Source organism: Patagioenas fasciata, chromosome 2, assembly GCF_037038585.1.
Source record: "Patagioenas fasciata isolate bPatFas1 chromosome 2, bPatFas1.hap1, whole genome shotgun sequence".
NCBI lineage: Eukaryota > Metazoa > Chordata > Aves > Columbiformes > Columbidae > Patagioenas > Patagioenas fasciata.
Window position 1 is genome coordinate 39,445,146 of NC_092521.1, and position 16,939 is coordinate 39,462,084.

Consider the following 16,939-nt stretch of genomic DNA (forward strand, 5'->3'; position numbering starts at 1 on the left):
CCTGCACCCCAGGACTGACGTTTCCCAGGGGTGCAGGTCTGTGTCCCCACTTTGCACTGCTTCAGTGACATTTGTCTCTTGAATCCCTCTTTGCTTTCAGGCTGGTACTACCCTTGTCCTGCCTGCTCAGACACACCCCAGGGTGGGCTGTAGGGCCTTCTGAGGGGTGACCCCATGGTTGATAGACTGCAGAGGACAAATGGCTAAGATGACTGCAGGACCTCAGTTCGCATGGCTTCCACTGAGGAAGACTTGCCTCTTCTGCACTGTGAGCAAATAGCCTTCAGACGTGGGTATTTTTTTTGTGGAAACAAGTGAGTTACCACCATGTGAAAACAGCCTACTTGCTGAAGGAATGAAATACAAAATTTTACTCCCACAAAAACAGTTGAGCTGAAGTTTCCTCCACTGCAGGTGACTTCAGCCAGGCCTGATAATCCCTCCACGTTGACAATTCTCTCTATCCCTGAGCACGTCCTGTTAAAATGTATTTACACTTTATTAGTGATAACAACTTTCAAGTCCCTGGCTGAGTTATTGATTCAATTCTGACCACGGCAAACTCTAAATTTTAACAACAGCAGCAATTCTCTGAGGCCATATGAAAAATGCAGAAAGAAAACGAAGGAAGAAAGCAGGCAGCTACTCAGTTACTCCAGCTCTGGAGCTTCCTACCCTCCCCAGCCCCGTCTAATTACCCTTTTCCTTGTCTTGTCTTTGAGGAACGGTTTGATTAGTGTGTACAGGGCATGGATGTACCAGGGCTGGTTGACAAAATGCACTCCTCCAAAACGGGCAGGAAAGCTGTCCTACAGAAAGAAAGAAAAGGAAAGGAGTTAATAGATGCAGTGCTTTAGCCCAGCAGACAATAGCATGAAAGTCAGAGGAAGAAGTCTGCCTCTTTCTATCTTCAACGAGCACTGGGCTTGCTGGGAGCGGGGGCAAGAGGAAGATGGAAAAAGAAAGATGCCTGGAAATGTTCGCATTGGTTTCTTCTGTTAGCAGGCGCAGTCCCCTCTCCGCTCTGCACACTAACGCATCACTTGCTGATGATTTAAAGTAGGGTCTCCAGACGCTTCTCTAGAACATTTTTTAACTCCATCAGGGCATCTGACTCAGCTGGGGTGGGAAGAGAGGGGGGCATGATGAGCACTGCTCCCTTGAGGGGAAGCTTTCTAATTTCTCATTGTGCCGCATAAGGCAAACTCTCCGGTTCCCACGCACATGGCTGCACACATCTCACCTTTTCACCCTTCAGCCTCCCTGCCTCCCCCTTGCTAAAATCATCATTACAATGGCTGACCTTTCAGGGTGAGTGAGCAGCATATTATGGTGAGGAGGATGGGTGGGAAATGCTGATAAGTGAAGGTGTAGGGCGAGCGCACCATGACGGCACCATGGAAACTGCTGGAGCCCGGTGCTGGCTGCCAGGCTGTGCACAAACACCCTCGGCATTAGCATGCAGGTAGCGTCCCGACAGGGAGGTGTTTGCAATGGCGCCCTGCTCTGCTCAGCCAGTGCCGCACACTTCATAAAAGAGGAGGTTGCTGGCATGTCTTTAAAGGTTGTTGTATATTATGATGGGCGTTTTGTACCTACACCCTCATCTAACAAATGTGAATCAGGGAAAAGCCGAGGATTTTTTTGTGTTGTATAAATAGCAGGACAACAGGTGCTCCTGCGTGCAAATGCTCTTCCAGAGAGAGGAGAGGTTCCTGTCTCTCTCCCGTGAAGAGAGATCCTGATGAAGCTGTCCTCATCCTGCCTGTGCTCCTATCCCCTGCGGCTCAACATATAAAGAAAGAGCATAATCAGGTCTCTTCCTTCAGGGCTTTGGCTTCCAGACTCAGGCAGGTTCATTCCTCCCACAATTAGCACGTGGTATCCTGGGGCTTTCTCTCACCTTCCTCTAGAGTATCAGAGATTGAGCACAGCTGGTGAGGATATGTGGTAGATTTGTGAGATGATATGGAAAATCCCTTTATACACCTGCTTGGTACAGCTTCTGTGCATGTCAAGGTCTAATTGTTTCCCAGATTTAGCACTACATAGGTGTCCCGCCACCTCTTACCACTCAGGACAGACTGGCAGAATTCTCTATGCTCTTCAGCACTGGCTGTGGATTGCCCTGGCAGTCAACTTGAATAACGTTTGTGAGCTGCCACAAGCACTAAGCAATACATTTTTCTTTTGCTTTGTAATAGTGTGAGCTGCTTAAACCTCGGACATAGCAGTTTACGCAAAATCATTACAAATCTCAATATTTGATACTATGTACGAGAGCAGTGGGTAGTCAGGCCAGCATGTAGGAGGCCAAACAGTGTAACATAACAGGTGATCCCATTTTAAACTACAGAAAACTATGAACTGAGCTTTTTAAGGATAGCACACACTCTATTGAGGTGTTCATTTACTGTGAAGGAGACTGTATTTCCACTTCTGCTGGAATAATCATTAGAGTTTAGGGACACATCTCTGACTGATATAAACTACTGCAGTGCTGCAAGTTGCAGTGACTTCAACTGGGCTGTGCTGAGAAACAGCTGCAGAGAATCTGAGCCCACCTAGAAAAAGCATTGATGAACAGAAGTGTGAAACGAAAGACAAAGTGGTTTTCTGCCCTACCTAAAATTGGGGTTTAGAGCAGACCAAAGCCAAAAAAGCCCATCTCATCCAAAATTCACATATTCACTTACTTTCCTCCCACATGGGAATGAAAATGTGAAACTTTTCGCTGAACATTCTAAAAAAAATAATATTAAGAAATATTGAAAAGTTCCATATTTGCCTTTTTTTTAAAAAAAAGTCTGTCTTTTTCAAGGTGGCTGCCATTCCACAAGCTGTATCTCTAAGGCAGAAGTTCTCGATTCCTTTGCTTTTTAGGGCTAGGCTATCACAGCCCTCCCAGGTTGTACCATATCAGCATAGGTCAGTGTAGAAGATACAGTCTGAGTTTTAAGCTAGGGACAGTAAAGAAATGAGAGATGAGAGACAGGGAAATAACTTTAAGAAATGAAGATTTATACTGACCCAAAAAAGAAAAATTGTTCTGCCTTCTCACTAGAACAAACAGATGATGTTAATCACAATCTTCGGTGAGAAATATCAGTCAGATTTCATTTCCAAGGGGGAACGTGGATTTTTTAGAACATGTCAAGCAACCTTAATGATACCACATTACTCAGAAAGGTCTGAATGCTGGGAATTATAGGAACCAGCCGGAGGTTTAAACAGGCAGACTGCCCCTGGAAAAGGCTGACTAACGAGAAGTATGTACTTTCCTATACAGAAAATGAGTTTTATGTTCACCCAACATAGATTGTTGAGTCCATAAACTAGATTCTGTCTCGTACATCAGTAGATTAAGTGTTACAGGAAAGCCCCTCATGTAACAGTTTTATTTAAAGGCAGTTGCTTTCTTTTAGTTCTGAAGGTACACTCCAAAATGCACAAAACCCTTGAAAAGGCAGCATGATGGCCAGGAGAAAAACAACAACCAAAGAACATTTTTTGTGTGTGTAACTTTTTGCTAATTTATGTTCCTTACCCTATTAAGCACAATAAGCTCAAATTGACCTTCATCCCTCAGTCCACCTGCATTTGTAATGCTGTCAATTAGAATAAGGACAAAGACAATTTTTTTTTTTTAAATCAAAGAAATTTGATATGGGAATCATCCAGACACTGTTTGGAACCGCAACATACCAGTTTTGCAGAAGTCCCTAATTAGAGCAGAGCTGTCTTGGAAAGAAAAGCTCCTGTCTGGAGGTCTGCCTGCACAGTTCCAGGAAGATGTGTGAGACCTTTCCCACACCCCACTTAGTGTCTCTGCTGCTTTCCCTGGGGCAAGGTGAAAGTAGCTGAAATTGATTTTCTGCTAGAGAGCTTTTGCTTTTAGGAATTCTCTTTTAATTTCTCATGTCTTGTGATTCCTTGGGAAGGTGTATTTTATAATGAGGTACATTTTTTGGAGCCTACTGTGAAAAGGACCCTGGCATCATGGAGCTTTTCTTAACCTGATGATGGAAAAAAAAAAAAGGAACAAAACATACCAACAAAAACAATCCTGAGGATATATTTACATTTTATTCTAATGGCATAAATAAAATATAACACACAGGAATTAGTCTACTTATTTGTGGGCTCTATTGTCATTTTACCTGGAAACCAGGCTGAACATATTAGCATGATGCTCAGAGATGGAATTGCAGAGTGAATAAATACATCCAAGCTGGTGCTGATCTAGTTAACTTGCAACTCAGCAACAGCCAGGAAGAAACAGTGCAAGGTCTCCAAATACCTGCTTGGGCAGCTCACTCACTCACCAGTTCAGACCAGGTCCTCTTCATTGGGACCTGAAGTGAACTAAAATAAGGGATACATTTAACCATGCTGCAGTAGCATCTTTCTCAAACTGTAAAGGTAAACCTAGAGACAGAACAGGGTTTTGGTTGTTCCTGTTGGTAGAACAAAACTGATGCCATAGATGGGACTCTTCTTTTGCCTGATTTGTCTTTTTTAAACTGGATATATATTTTTCTTTACTGTTTTCAGTTATTCCCATCTATGTCATGACCGAAGAAGGGAAAGAAATGAACACTTGAATGCCACAGTGGGGCTGCCACAGACACCCCAAAATTCATAAGGGCCTCAATACATCTTTCATTTCAGATTGGAGAAGTGTCTCCAAGACTGCAGATCAGAAGAAAACATTACAGACATAATTGTTTCCCTTCTCAGACCTCCTATGCAGGGAAATCTCTGAGCTGAAATAAGCCTGGGACTGAAAACCCTCGGTACATAATGTTCCGCTAAATAGCTTGGGAGCGATAGCTATGAGGTGAATAAGAGACAATTTTTCACTATTTCTGCCTGTTCCTGCCTTCACAACATCTATTGCTTTTGGCATGAGTATGCATCAGAAAGCTTTTACTGTGGTGTTGTTCTGAAATGCCTGAAAGCTAAAAATCAAGCTGATCTTCCAGCATCTCCTCACACCAAAGTGTGGCAGAAAAGCAACACAATCTTTGGAATACCAAGGCTGGGAATGAATCCAACCTGATGCTCAGGGCCAGTCTTTCTGAACTGTGTGAACTGGCTTCATAGACCAATGACCTGAGCTCAAAATATGAATTGTAGCATATTTCTAGGTTACAGGACGTCTGAATTTTGTGACACAAACATTTTTAAAATGAGTTTGTAAGTTCTACCGTTTGCAATCAGAAAAGCAAATACACAATCTGGCTATCCAAATGCACTTTAATCTAGATCATGCTTGTCAGTTTATGGTAAATCAAAATATAATCTCCTTTGAAAGAAAATAATTTCCCATAGATTCAGGAAGATGTCAGTCATAAACAAAACTGTTTAAACCAAAAGGTCATTTAAACTGAGGATAAAAACAGAGTCTTCATGCCTGTGCTCTTACATAATCAGTCCCCGTGGTGGACTAGAGGTCCTACAGACCATATTAATAGTTCAGGGAGATTTTGTTAATAGTTCTGTGATAGCTCCTCCACGAAGAGTTTTTGTGAGTGTGTAATTTTAATGGACTGGCACGATAAGGGAAGGAGGCTTTCTACTCTCCAGCCTGAGATTCAAATTTAGCCTCTGAAAGAGTGACAGTGGTTGAAAGTTGCTATTCCCTGATTTTATGATTTTTTCAGATATTGGATAGGTTGTGTCTGTAGAAAGCACCTTCCTGAGCGAGTTGGAATGGATGCCACGTAACACCCTTGGTGCGGACAGAGCAGGCTGCCCTACAGCACATGCCAGGGGAGAAGGCAAAGTGTTACCCCCATCACTGCAGCTTCAGCTTCTAATTTTAATGCAGCTCCTGAGAGATCAATGCTTAGTTCCAGGAAACCCCGCAGGCAGGATGTTGTGGGAGGTAGTGGCAGTGCCGGGGGGCTGTGGGGACCCCGAATTCAGGCTGCTCCCACACCTCTCCGAGTGGTCCCTGGGGCTGCAGGAGCCAGGGATGCTCCACTCGCTTGCTGTGGTGCCTGTTCTGAGCCTGGGCACGTTTCAAACCTCCATCTGGACAAGTTGCTCATCTTTCCGTTATCTCTTTTCCTCCCCTGTGTTTTTGAAGAGACAGGAATGCAAAATTAATGTTGCTGGTGGCAATAATTGCAAACTCGTTCGCTCCTACCTTGGCATGCCCTCAGAGTACACAGGGCTTGGAAATAGCTGCAGAGTAGGGGAAAACCATTTTAAAAAATACATTAATGCTAGCAGTATGTCAGTCTGGACCTGCTCAAATGTGATTGTAAAAGGAATTTTAGCAATCAGGAAAGAAACATTGATTTGGGGTAAGCTGTGACTGCAACCGCTCACACCAAAACACTCTCATTTCTTTGAAGGATACAATAGCAAAGGACTGGAGAAAAATCACAGGAAAATATGAGTGGTTGGTTTATTTTTATACCACATACCCACATATGTAGATGAGTACAGTCTGAAGTACTGCTGTCAGGGAAATGGAAACGAAAAATGAACATTGGGATGCATTCTTCTAGACTTTTTTTGTTATGTTTGTTATCTCTACTGCTACACTTGATAACTTTTAAAATTCAGTTATTTGCAGTGGGTTTCTCCCAGTCATTTTTGCACATTAGTGAGGTCCTACAGAGCATCTGTTCATGGGTGTTGGCAGATGGCACCAGTAAATCAGGTTATAGAACATGGATTTGCTCAGTAAACTTTGATTTGTCATGATAGAATCATGTTGTCATATCATCTGGTCTAACAAAATAACTTATAACCTTGGGGCAAAAGGGAGATTTCTTCACTAGCTTTTTAGAAGGAACCCTTTGCTGAACCAGCTCAGAATAATTTAGGAACATAAAATTTCTCAGAAGTGGTGGCTCTGCTGGACTGACACCACAGTCTGGTGCTGCCATTTTGCTTGGCATGTACTTGTGTTGATTTCAATGTGTCTCACACACTTAAGGTGAAGACTGAGGCTCTCACCAGAAAAAAAAAAAAAAAGAAAGAAAGATGAATAAATTATATCACAAGAGAAACAGCAGGTTCATTCAGAGGCTCAGCTGAGGAGGTACACAGAGAAGAATTCAAAGGGTCATTAAAAAGTAATAACACAAAGAGCACTGACACAATTATTTGGACGCAGCCCACACGTGTGCGACTGGAGTACCACAGTTTGCTCTGGATTAGGTCAGATTGGGCAATGCCAGACCAGGGAGCTTCTGGCGGAGCAGGAAGAGTGACAGTCACATGCTAAGCTGAGGAGGGGTAGATTGGGTCACAGGAGCAGGTGGCACATGAGAAGGGACGTGGATTTGCCAGAGGCTATTTTTACACTAAGTTTAGGAACTTGCTATGATCTTTGCAGCCATTTGTAGCAAACCAGGCTAAATTGTCTCCAATGTCCTGATTGTTGGTGTAAACTGTAGCTCAGAAACACTTTCATACCCAGCTCTCTATAAGCGAGGACGACTGCAAGCCAAGTCGCTTCTATTCCTGTATCTCACTGCACATGAACGTCTGAAATTTGCTGTGGGGGAAGGAAAAAACAGCAGGAAGATCATCAAAGCTGAAAATCATTTAGGGCTTAATTAGAAGCTGCACAAATGTGCTGGGCATACTGCAAGCCTGGCCTGGAGGCTTGCTGGACGAAGGTGGTGCTGGCCGGACTGTGTGACCACAAGTCAGCTGTGATGCTTTGCTCTGCATGGGCTACCAAGCCCTTGGCTGGCTATGACCTACAAGCTTTGGTTGCTCACTCAAAATCATCAGGACTTTCTGGGTTGGACTAGATGAAAAAAAAGAAAAAGTCAGCATTAAGACATCTTTAAGGAAAGACAACCCTAATTTCCTTCCATCTGGAAGAGAATCCACCCAGGAGCACTGGGGTTAAAAAGCTTGGCATGGAAAACTTGACTCCCCAAAATGTTCTATTTTTAACATACACTTTTTTTGAAAAAGAATAACTTGAAGATTTTTTTTTTTTTAAGTAATTTTCAAAAGTTAAGCTCTAAAGAAAATTAATTAGTGCTATTAACTACTGTAGCCAAAAATCTGCAGTTTTCCTTGGCTGACCTGATTTAAACCTTTCTCCCTGGCTATTTGTATTTCCACAAACAGGCCTTGCACCCATTCTGAAGGGAAAACACAGGGAGCGAAGGAGTTATGACAGACAAGAAGATGATACCAAGACAAGTCCACTAGTATTTAAAAAGCTATTGAAAGGAGACAGTCTAGCGCATGCCAGTCCTGAAAAGGACGAAGTACAGCACCTTAATTCTCTTCCAACACTGGGATTATAAACAAATACCCTGTAAAAGACTGCCTCTTTAGATAAACATTGTTATGCTGAGAATTTACATCATATATTTAAAGCACTTATTTTCTATTTTCTTCACGTCACCACTTGCTCTATCTATGCATCTGTGCCCTGCCAAAATAGCCCTGTGTCTGAGCGAAGGGGCAACGAAAGCCATACTGTCAGGGTGAGGACAAATGCCCACAGCATTAGTTAAAGTCAGTCAAAGAAAAGCAATTAAAAAAGGTCTTATGGCACTTGCCTTTCTTCTCCTGAGACCTATTGACTTTGCAGAAAAGCGTTCCATCTTGCCTACAAAAGTGCCGAGGTGTTACACAGGAATCATACAGTCTTATTACACTTGGGTTGTGATTGAAAGCTGATGATGGAGAAAAGGGGATTTTGTTATTTATAGTGCTAGGCAACGTATTTGGCACTGAACAGAAATCTGCTGTAGCTTGGCTTGAACAAAGCCTAGAATCATCTTAAAGCTTTTGCATGTGCATTCACATATAGAGCGGCATGTAAAGGAGATTATAAACTATCATTGTGATGAGATTATAACCTCGCACAGGTCAGAAAAAAATGATGAAGCAGGTTTTTTATTGGTGTTTGTTGACTGACTGAAATGAAACATTTAATGGAGATCATTCCTTTTCCAGTAAATTGCTCTGCATCTTGCAAGAAGTTAGGAAAATCCTCCATGTTGACTTCTTCATAGAGCTCCTTGAGAGTACCATAGGCGTCTAGCACCCATTTTCTTAAGGCTATCTGCTAAGCACAAGCTAGATTCCAATCTTATTTCACTAAGGATCTTGGATTTTGCCCTAATTTGTTTTGGATTGGAGCCTCATTTTAAAATGGAAGGTTTCCCTTCACCTAGCCCTTGTACAAACCCTTTTTAAAACAATTTTTGTGGCCTCTGTCATCATCAACTAATGTCCCCTGATGAGTGATCTTGTGTTAAAGATATTTTTTCTTTTTTTTTTTTTTTCTCTTTTACAGAGGGGAGAGAGAGAAAGAGAAAGAGGATGGGTGGGTGAGAAAACCCTGTGACCTGCTAATATTTTGTTTTTAAAGGCAGTCAAAATGCTAAATGTCTGTGCAATGGTGGAAACCCCGCTCCAGGGGGATTCAATAAGAGACAACTGATGCTGCACTGAATAAACACCAGACAGCTGTAACACCTTTGCTTCATGTACAAGCTCTTGTTCTTCAAAACAATAGAAGCCTAGGGAAAAAAACCGTGTGTGATTTGCATGATTCAATCTCTGTCCTTGTTCTAATATCTTAGTGAGATTGCTTAGCTTTCTTAGCCTTCCATGCTGAAGGGAAACTTGTTTCGTGTATCTGTTTTTCGCAAAGTCCCACATAGCCACAGCATTGATTTGACAGGAGAAGACAAACATGTCAAATCTGCAATAAAATATCATCTCTTTGTGTCTGCCCTTTTATGATCTCTTTCTCTTTTTTTTTTAATAATGGATCAGTGTCTTCGTAATGAGAAACCTGACCATAATTGAAAGTCCTTGAAATAAGTTTGGAGAACAAAAAAAATACAGGTAATACTAAAAATATATGTGGAACGATGTAAAGATACATTGTGGAAAACATATTTTTAGGAAAGTTGTTTCTACGGTGACAGACAGCAATTTAAGTTTCATGACATTTTTACACCCCGCATTTAAGAAACAAGTTACAAAGACCATTTTGCAGTGAAGAGCCTTGTGTTATGCACTACAGAGAACACACTGATGTTTTTCCCGTGGTTGTAAAAATAGGCATTGCTCATGGCACCACCAATAGCTAAGATTGTGATGCTCCATTTGCTATTTGTTATAACTTTGCCAGAGTTCTACATCTTGGGCCCGAAAGTTTCAACAAGGAGACACACATATTTTTTTGGGGAAAGTTTTGGGGGTTGAAGGGTGGGGGTGAGGAAGTGATTTGGCTGTTTCTCAATGGGCTTAGGGGGAAAAAAATATTGTATTCTGCACTTTAAAAATATTTCTACGATTTCTGGAGGGTGGAGATTTAAAGCTCAAAGCCTTTGGGGCATAGACCCAACCTTTCACATAAGGTTTTCCAAGTGCACCTGGTTTCCCTGGCACAACAAGAATTACAGCTCCCTGTGTGCTTATGCCAGAACTCATACAGGGCAGTCTGGAGGTTGAGAAGTTTTGTAACCTGGACAAGTCATCATGATACCCTCTTGCCTTAAAAGCTATGGTCAGTCAAAATCGTTAGCGTTCATTAGCTGTGTTCTCTCAACAAAGCAGCTGCAGCCCGGGCCTGCGGGTGGGAGGCAGAGCTCTCCCTGCAGTGGTTGCTCCTGGAGGTGTCATGAAACACAAGTGGAGTGAGGGGCCCCTGAAGCTGTACTTTGATACTGCGATTTCACCTTTTTTAAGTTTGTGACTTTGCCATTTTAATGTTCTTTTTGTGCTGTGTTCACCACCTAAAGCCATGCTAGGCAACAGCCAGTGCTGCTCATCACATAATCACTCAGAATCAGGGCTTTTATCACTCTGGCAGCGTTAAATGCCGCATAAACTTTGTACTCTTTTCTTACACAAAATACATGCTTATACTCTCTGCAACAGCTCTCTCATTTCCACAACACAGCTTCCCTTCAGTTCACACTGCTTATTCACTACATTGCTTTACTGTAGCCTTAACTCTGACTTCAAAACAACTTTAATAGATAGCGGCAGGAAAATTATTTCTGCTCTCTGTGTAGGTGCAAGGAAAGCAGGGCACTAATCAGTGCAGCTTCCCAGCCTTTTCATTATCATCAGCCAAGCACAGATATTAGACTGCAGGGATAATTCCAGGGCACATTTTCAGTCCTTTGACCTCTTCTATATTATCAGCTGCTCCCACTACAGTCTCTGAACAAGAGGAGTCTGAGGGTCACCAGTTAAGGTTACTGCCCGTGTAGTACTTGCACTTCCTACCCCAAAAGGTTATTCTTAATTGTGTTTTCAGGCAGCACATTCAGTCTGCAAGCTAATGACTCCTCCATTCTCCTGTTCTACTGCTAAAAATTTGTTCTGATTATTTTTTTAATGCCAATAGCAGAAAAAGAAAAGACTTCTCCGAATTTGCTAAAACTACAGCTAGCAGGAAGGTGTGACCCCATTTCTCACCCACCTCAGATTAAAAAGCCATACAAAATTTCCTCGTCCCCTCTCTTCTCATATTGGATTAAAGTCACACATTAAGTACTGCTACCTGAAATCTGAAGTGAATTAGCCTTTTTCCACCCAGAGGCTTGGACTATGCTGTGTCATATTCCTGGAGGTCATTAAATTTGCTAGGTGGATACAGGGCAGTCAGTCTGTACCTTCTCCTTTGAAGACTTCCCATCAAGAACTCTTTCCACCTGAAGGCATTCATCAGCGTATCCTCCTTGTTAACTCCAAGCATTTTATTACTGCTCCCTGCCTGAGTATCAGCATTTGCAAATTAGTGGGTGTCGTTTACCTCAAGCTTAGCAGGCGTTAGGCACGGTGGCTCATGCTATCCCTCTAGCAAATTGGAGAGATTTTCTTTGAAAAGGTAGAATAGAATGTGACTGAAAAATTGATCACATTGCTGAGATTCAAGTGTTGAGATCAGAGGTACAAAGTCTGCCTCATAGTCATTTACTAATGCTTTTTTTTTTTTCTCTATGGTTGATACTGAAGCCAGCTTAATGTCTCTATAAGTGACCTGGGTAATTGTAGGGAGTAAGTAATACTGAGAAGCTTTGCTGATAGTACCAGGCTGTGGAGTACAGCTGATATGCTGGAGGTTAAGGCAGAAAGTCCCTATTCAGAAGGATCCTGACAGGCTGGAGATGAGTTGCTGGGAAACACATCAACAAATGCAAAGTGGTTTATGTTAAATAGAATATCTGCATGCAGCAGGACAGGTCAGGCACTGAATGACTGGAAAGTAGCTTTGCAGAAGGGGACACGGGCTTCCTGGTGAGCAAATTGACCATGAATGAGCAGTGTATTTGCATGGCAAAGGTGGCTAAACTAGGCTGCACTAACAAGTGCATAACCAGTGGGTAAGGGAGGTGATCCTTCCCCTCAGCACCTGTGAGGCCACATCTGGAGTGCTGTGTCCATTTCTGAGCTCCCTACCGCAGGAGAGACTGATGTACTGGAGTGAGGCCATCAGGAGCTGCTGAAATGGTCGGGGACTGGAGCGTGTGGCATAAAAGGAGATGGTCAGATAAAAGGGTCTGTTCAGCTCACAGAAGAGGAGGCTAAAGGAGAATCTTGCTGCTCCCTGCAACTAATTGATGGGTACCTACAGAGCCATCCAGACTTTCCTCAGGGAGAAAAGACAATTGACATGAGTTGCAGTTGTGGTGGAAAGCCAAACCACGTATTAGGAAAAGGTTTCATCACGGGTAGTCAAAGACAGGAACACATTTCCTGGACAGGCTGTGAAAACCCCATCTTCGGAAATGTTCATATCTCAGCTGGAAAAGACCTTGAGTGACCTTATCAAAACTCAAAGCTGGATCTCACTTCAGAGTTTGCCCTGCTTTAAGCCATGAATGGGATCAGATGGCTTTTGGAGATACCTTCCAACCTTAACTATCCCATGATTCTGTGGTATTTTATATGTGTGTGTATGTGTGCGTCCAAAATTGTCAGACCATTTCTGCTCTGTAATTTACTTCGTCATGTTCTACACTTATTGCTGACATCTCTGGTTACTCGGAGTTTTTGTTTGCAGTTTCCATTGAAAGCTGAAGCTTATATCATCTTTAAAATATGCCACAGAATTTATTATGGACTAATGGATAGGAAGGTAAGGCTTATTTATGATATGCTTTGCTGCAAAACCTATATTATGGGCATAAATGACAGCAATAAACAAAATAAAATGATCTCTTCAGACCAGAGGAAAATCTATATCACTAACTCCCTGCATTGAACGGTTGTTCCAAGAATGAAGGATTTACCTGTTGTCAGGAATGTGCTGAATGAACAGAAGTCATCAGAAAAGCTGCATTCCCTATTAACTGGTACAGTATTTCACACATGCCACAATGCATTTTAATCCCACTTACGTCCATCAACTTAATTAGAACCCCAACTATTATTGAAATCTATAACTGGCACAGAAAGGTATCAGAGCTTAGAAAAGAGTGTTCATTTATGTCCACTGGACAGCTTTCCGGTAGTGATGGGCTTTTTCTGGTAGGAAATAAATAATTTTTGCTGGAAATACAGTGATGTAGAGAACACGTGGAGATTGCAACCAATGACAACATAGTCTTCATGCATTAGTGAGAAGTTAATAGTACTGCTGTCAATGTATTGCAGATGCTTGACCTAGGGTTCTTGATTTTTGTTTTTCTTTTCACAATGACACAGCTTTATAATATATATGCAGCAGTGTGCATGTACAGTACATCTTTGCACAAAAATTCAAGATAAGGCCCGCTGACAACACTCTTACAATGCTGAGGTTACATTACTATCTTGCGTCCCCACTGCTATTAGGGGACAGTCCGGCTGGGGAAGCCAAGTCACTACTTATTGGTATCATCCTCTCCAAAATCTAAAGACCAAACCGTTAGCAAGCTTCCTTCTTTTTTCCCCTCCAATTCTCTGCTCCAGGCACTATATTATTTCAATTTGGATTATGAAACAAACCTTAGGCACCCTATTGGTTGATTTGTGAAGGGGTTCAGGTTATGAAAGCCTGCTCAGTGTGAAGTCTGTCACTGAACACAGCAAATTCTTCACTCAAGGTTATTATTGAACAACAAATTTTCCCAAGAATAAGCAGCAAGGAAATATCCTAAACGGAAAAATAGAGAAGTTAAACACCTTGTGAATACCAAAATGCTTTCAGACTGCAGAAGATAACTGGAGTTGCTTGCTAGTACTTCAGTCTGTATTCATAAGACACAAGTGCCACTGGAAAGGTAGCTTGATTTCTGACAGAGTAGGTCTGAAGCACCTTGATTGTTAAAAATATTTCCCCATTAACTCAGGCAAAGGAGGCTAATTATGAAAAATTATTACAGCAATCCAAGGACTACTCTCCATGTAAAGCGAAACATGTCAGAGGTATGTTTTAAAACAGACATTACAAAGAAGGTGGTAAAAATAAAATTATGTTTGTGATTGATAGAAAGATAAAGAAAAGTTATTCAATTTTTGGAATCAAATTCAGTTTGTGATAAGATCACAGTTAGATTCTGAGAAAAATAATTCAAGGAAGTGTCTACTAAATACACAGAATCAACTTATGCCAAAGCAATGAGGCATTTCTAAAGCAAGAACTTGCCTGGAGTTTGAGGAGGTTAGATGTTGTTTTGATGCTGTGGACATGAAAAGAAACCCACAATGTGTCTGTAAATGAGATTGAAGCAGGAAAGCATAATGCTGTCAGTGTGGGAGTCCAAATAATCCAAGACTCTGAGAAACTCAGAGCGGACAAACAACTCATGCAAGAAAATACCTGCCATTTGTAAAAAGATCACAGCACTACACAGGCATTTGCAAGCATCAGCAGAGATCTGTAGAGGAAGAAAGTAAAGACTTCTTCATGGTAGTGATGGAAAACAGCATGGTAGAAAGAAAATAGACTGTCCACCTGGAGGCCCATGGGACATGGAGTGATTTTCTGTCATGTTAGGTGCACCAATATCAATGAAGACAAGTCACTAATTGTAGGAGTCAATGAAACTCTGGTCTTATAGAGGTAAACTTTATTCCATTAAATAATTATGCCAGTGTTTGGATAAAGAAAAATATAGAATAATATGGCAAAGTTAAAATTTGTAATAATTTCAGGGAAAAAAAAAGGTATGCTTATTATTGAGATAAAAATATGCCAACTTCTGGATCTCAGAGAGTGAATTCATTCAATGGATGGACAATCATTGAGAGCAACTGAAGAGGAAACTAAGGACACCTTCAGGAAACACAGGAACTCTCAACAGAGTATGGAATAGAGGTGAAAGGCTCAAGATAGACCATGGCTCATCCACCCAGGAAAGATTCTCTTGCCATAATTCAGGCTACAATAAGAGAAGCTTATTGGTCTGGGGAGAAAAATATAACTAAGAAGAGCAAGTGAAGATAGTGCTCTTACAGGTCATGTAAAAAAGCAAGGAAACACATTAAAATAGTTAATTTGCATACAAATGACCTAAAAATGGCATCTATTGCAATGTCTCTAATGAGAAACTGAAAGGGCAGTAACACTCTGGGAGGCGACCTTATGAAACTGGGACATCCATTTGTGCAAGATCATTATCTCTTTAGGAAACCATTTTCTCAGAATGCCATTGAATTGCCCTCACAGCCAGAAGATTTCTGCTTGGAAATATAACATATTTGACAGTGTAAACAGTACTAAGTTATGCATAAATTGTGTTAGATACAGAGGAAAGTGTAGAAAATCCTGCCTGGAGGCTTCAGGCAACTCAGAAAGCACAACAAATTCTGACAAACTAAGCAAATAAAGATGTAAAGTGTATAGATATATTCCAGAGAACCCCATGGAAGTGCCTCCTCCAGCAGACCTTTCAGATGGGGGAGGCGTAAGAACATTTGCACCTAATCAAGTTGCCTGTGTGAGAGGGTTACTGAGAAGATATATTGCAGGAGAGTTATGTCACAAACAGGTCTGTAGTTAACATTGCGAGATTCCAGTGGCACCAGTGATGCATGGGAGGTCACATGAACTCTGCAAACAAGACGCCTGTGCTTGTCAGCCAGCTGTCAGAGTCACTTTGGTCTCAGAGGTGTCTTGTGACAGATAGAGCAAAGCAGCAAGTCCAGTATGTTTTGTGAAATGTTCTTAGCAGCAATAAAGGTGGGAGGCAGTCATGCCAATGTGCAGTGGACTCATCCCATATGCAAGTGACACTGCTGCACCAGATGGACACAGGCAGAGGAGAAGTAAGTGGAGTAGATTTTCTCAGCTGAGGCGGCTGAACCCCAGCACATGCGACAGCAGGAACTGAAGGACCCAACCATGGCAGAGATGGTGGCAAGGATATTAGAGTTGAGATCCAAGGTCCGTGTGACAGAACAGGACACCTCAGGAGTTAACAGAACATTGGTAACTGATGGTCTTTGAGATTCTTAAGTGCATTAAATATCAGTGACTATGTGCCTGGGAAAGGAAGTTGTGGGAAAATAAAGAACTTGTGGGAGGACCTTAAAATAGTCGCTTGGTAATAAATGATTACTGATCCCTTCCTCTCCACCATCAGTCTAACCATGGTCGTTTTATTACAGCCACCGCTGCTGTGCTCATAACTTGGATTGGAAATGTGAAATAGCATTTTCTTTGTACCTCCGTTAAAAGTGGCAGGAACAACCTCTTCTCCCTCACAGGGTATAGGATGAGGTGTCCCATACTGCTTTCAGATTGGTGCAAAACAGCAGTACGGAAGAGAAGGCAAGGATAAGGAAGAAGAAGGTAGGAAATGTGTTGTCCCCAATGGCATTCTCACAAGTGGATAATTTCTCTGGCTTCAAATCCCTTGATCATAATAGCAAATCATCTACTCATGGAAAGAGAGCACTTCAAGAAAGGATAGCTGGCTTAGTCATCCAGTCATATCACAGCTCTGCAGGGTTTCTCTTATTTTAGTAAACAGGGTTTCATTTTTAATCCTGT

The 16,939-nt window shown here is 41.9% G+C and overlaps 1 protein-coding gene across 1 annotated transcript in view; it reads right to left on the bottom strand.

Annotated features, from left to right (window-relative positions):
* The window catches only part of CLVS1 (clavesin 1), a 105,540-nt gene that overhangs the window by 18,601 nt on the left and 70,000 nt on the right, over positions 1-16,939 (bottom strand). The window contains exon 4 of the mRNA XM_065832057.2: positions 699-809. Coding sequence (XP_065688129.1) covers positions 699-809 — 111 coding nt within the window. The remainder of the gene's footprint in view (positions 1-698; positions 810-16,939) is intronic.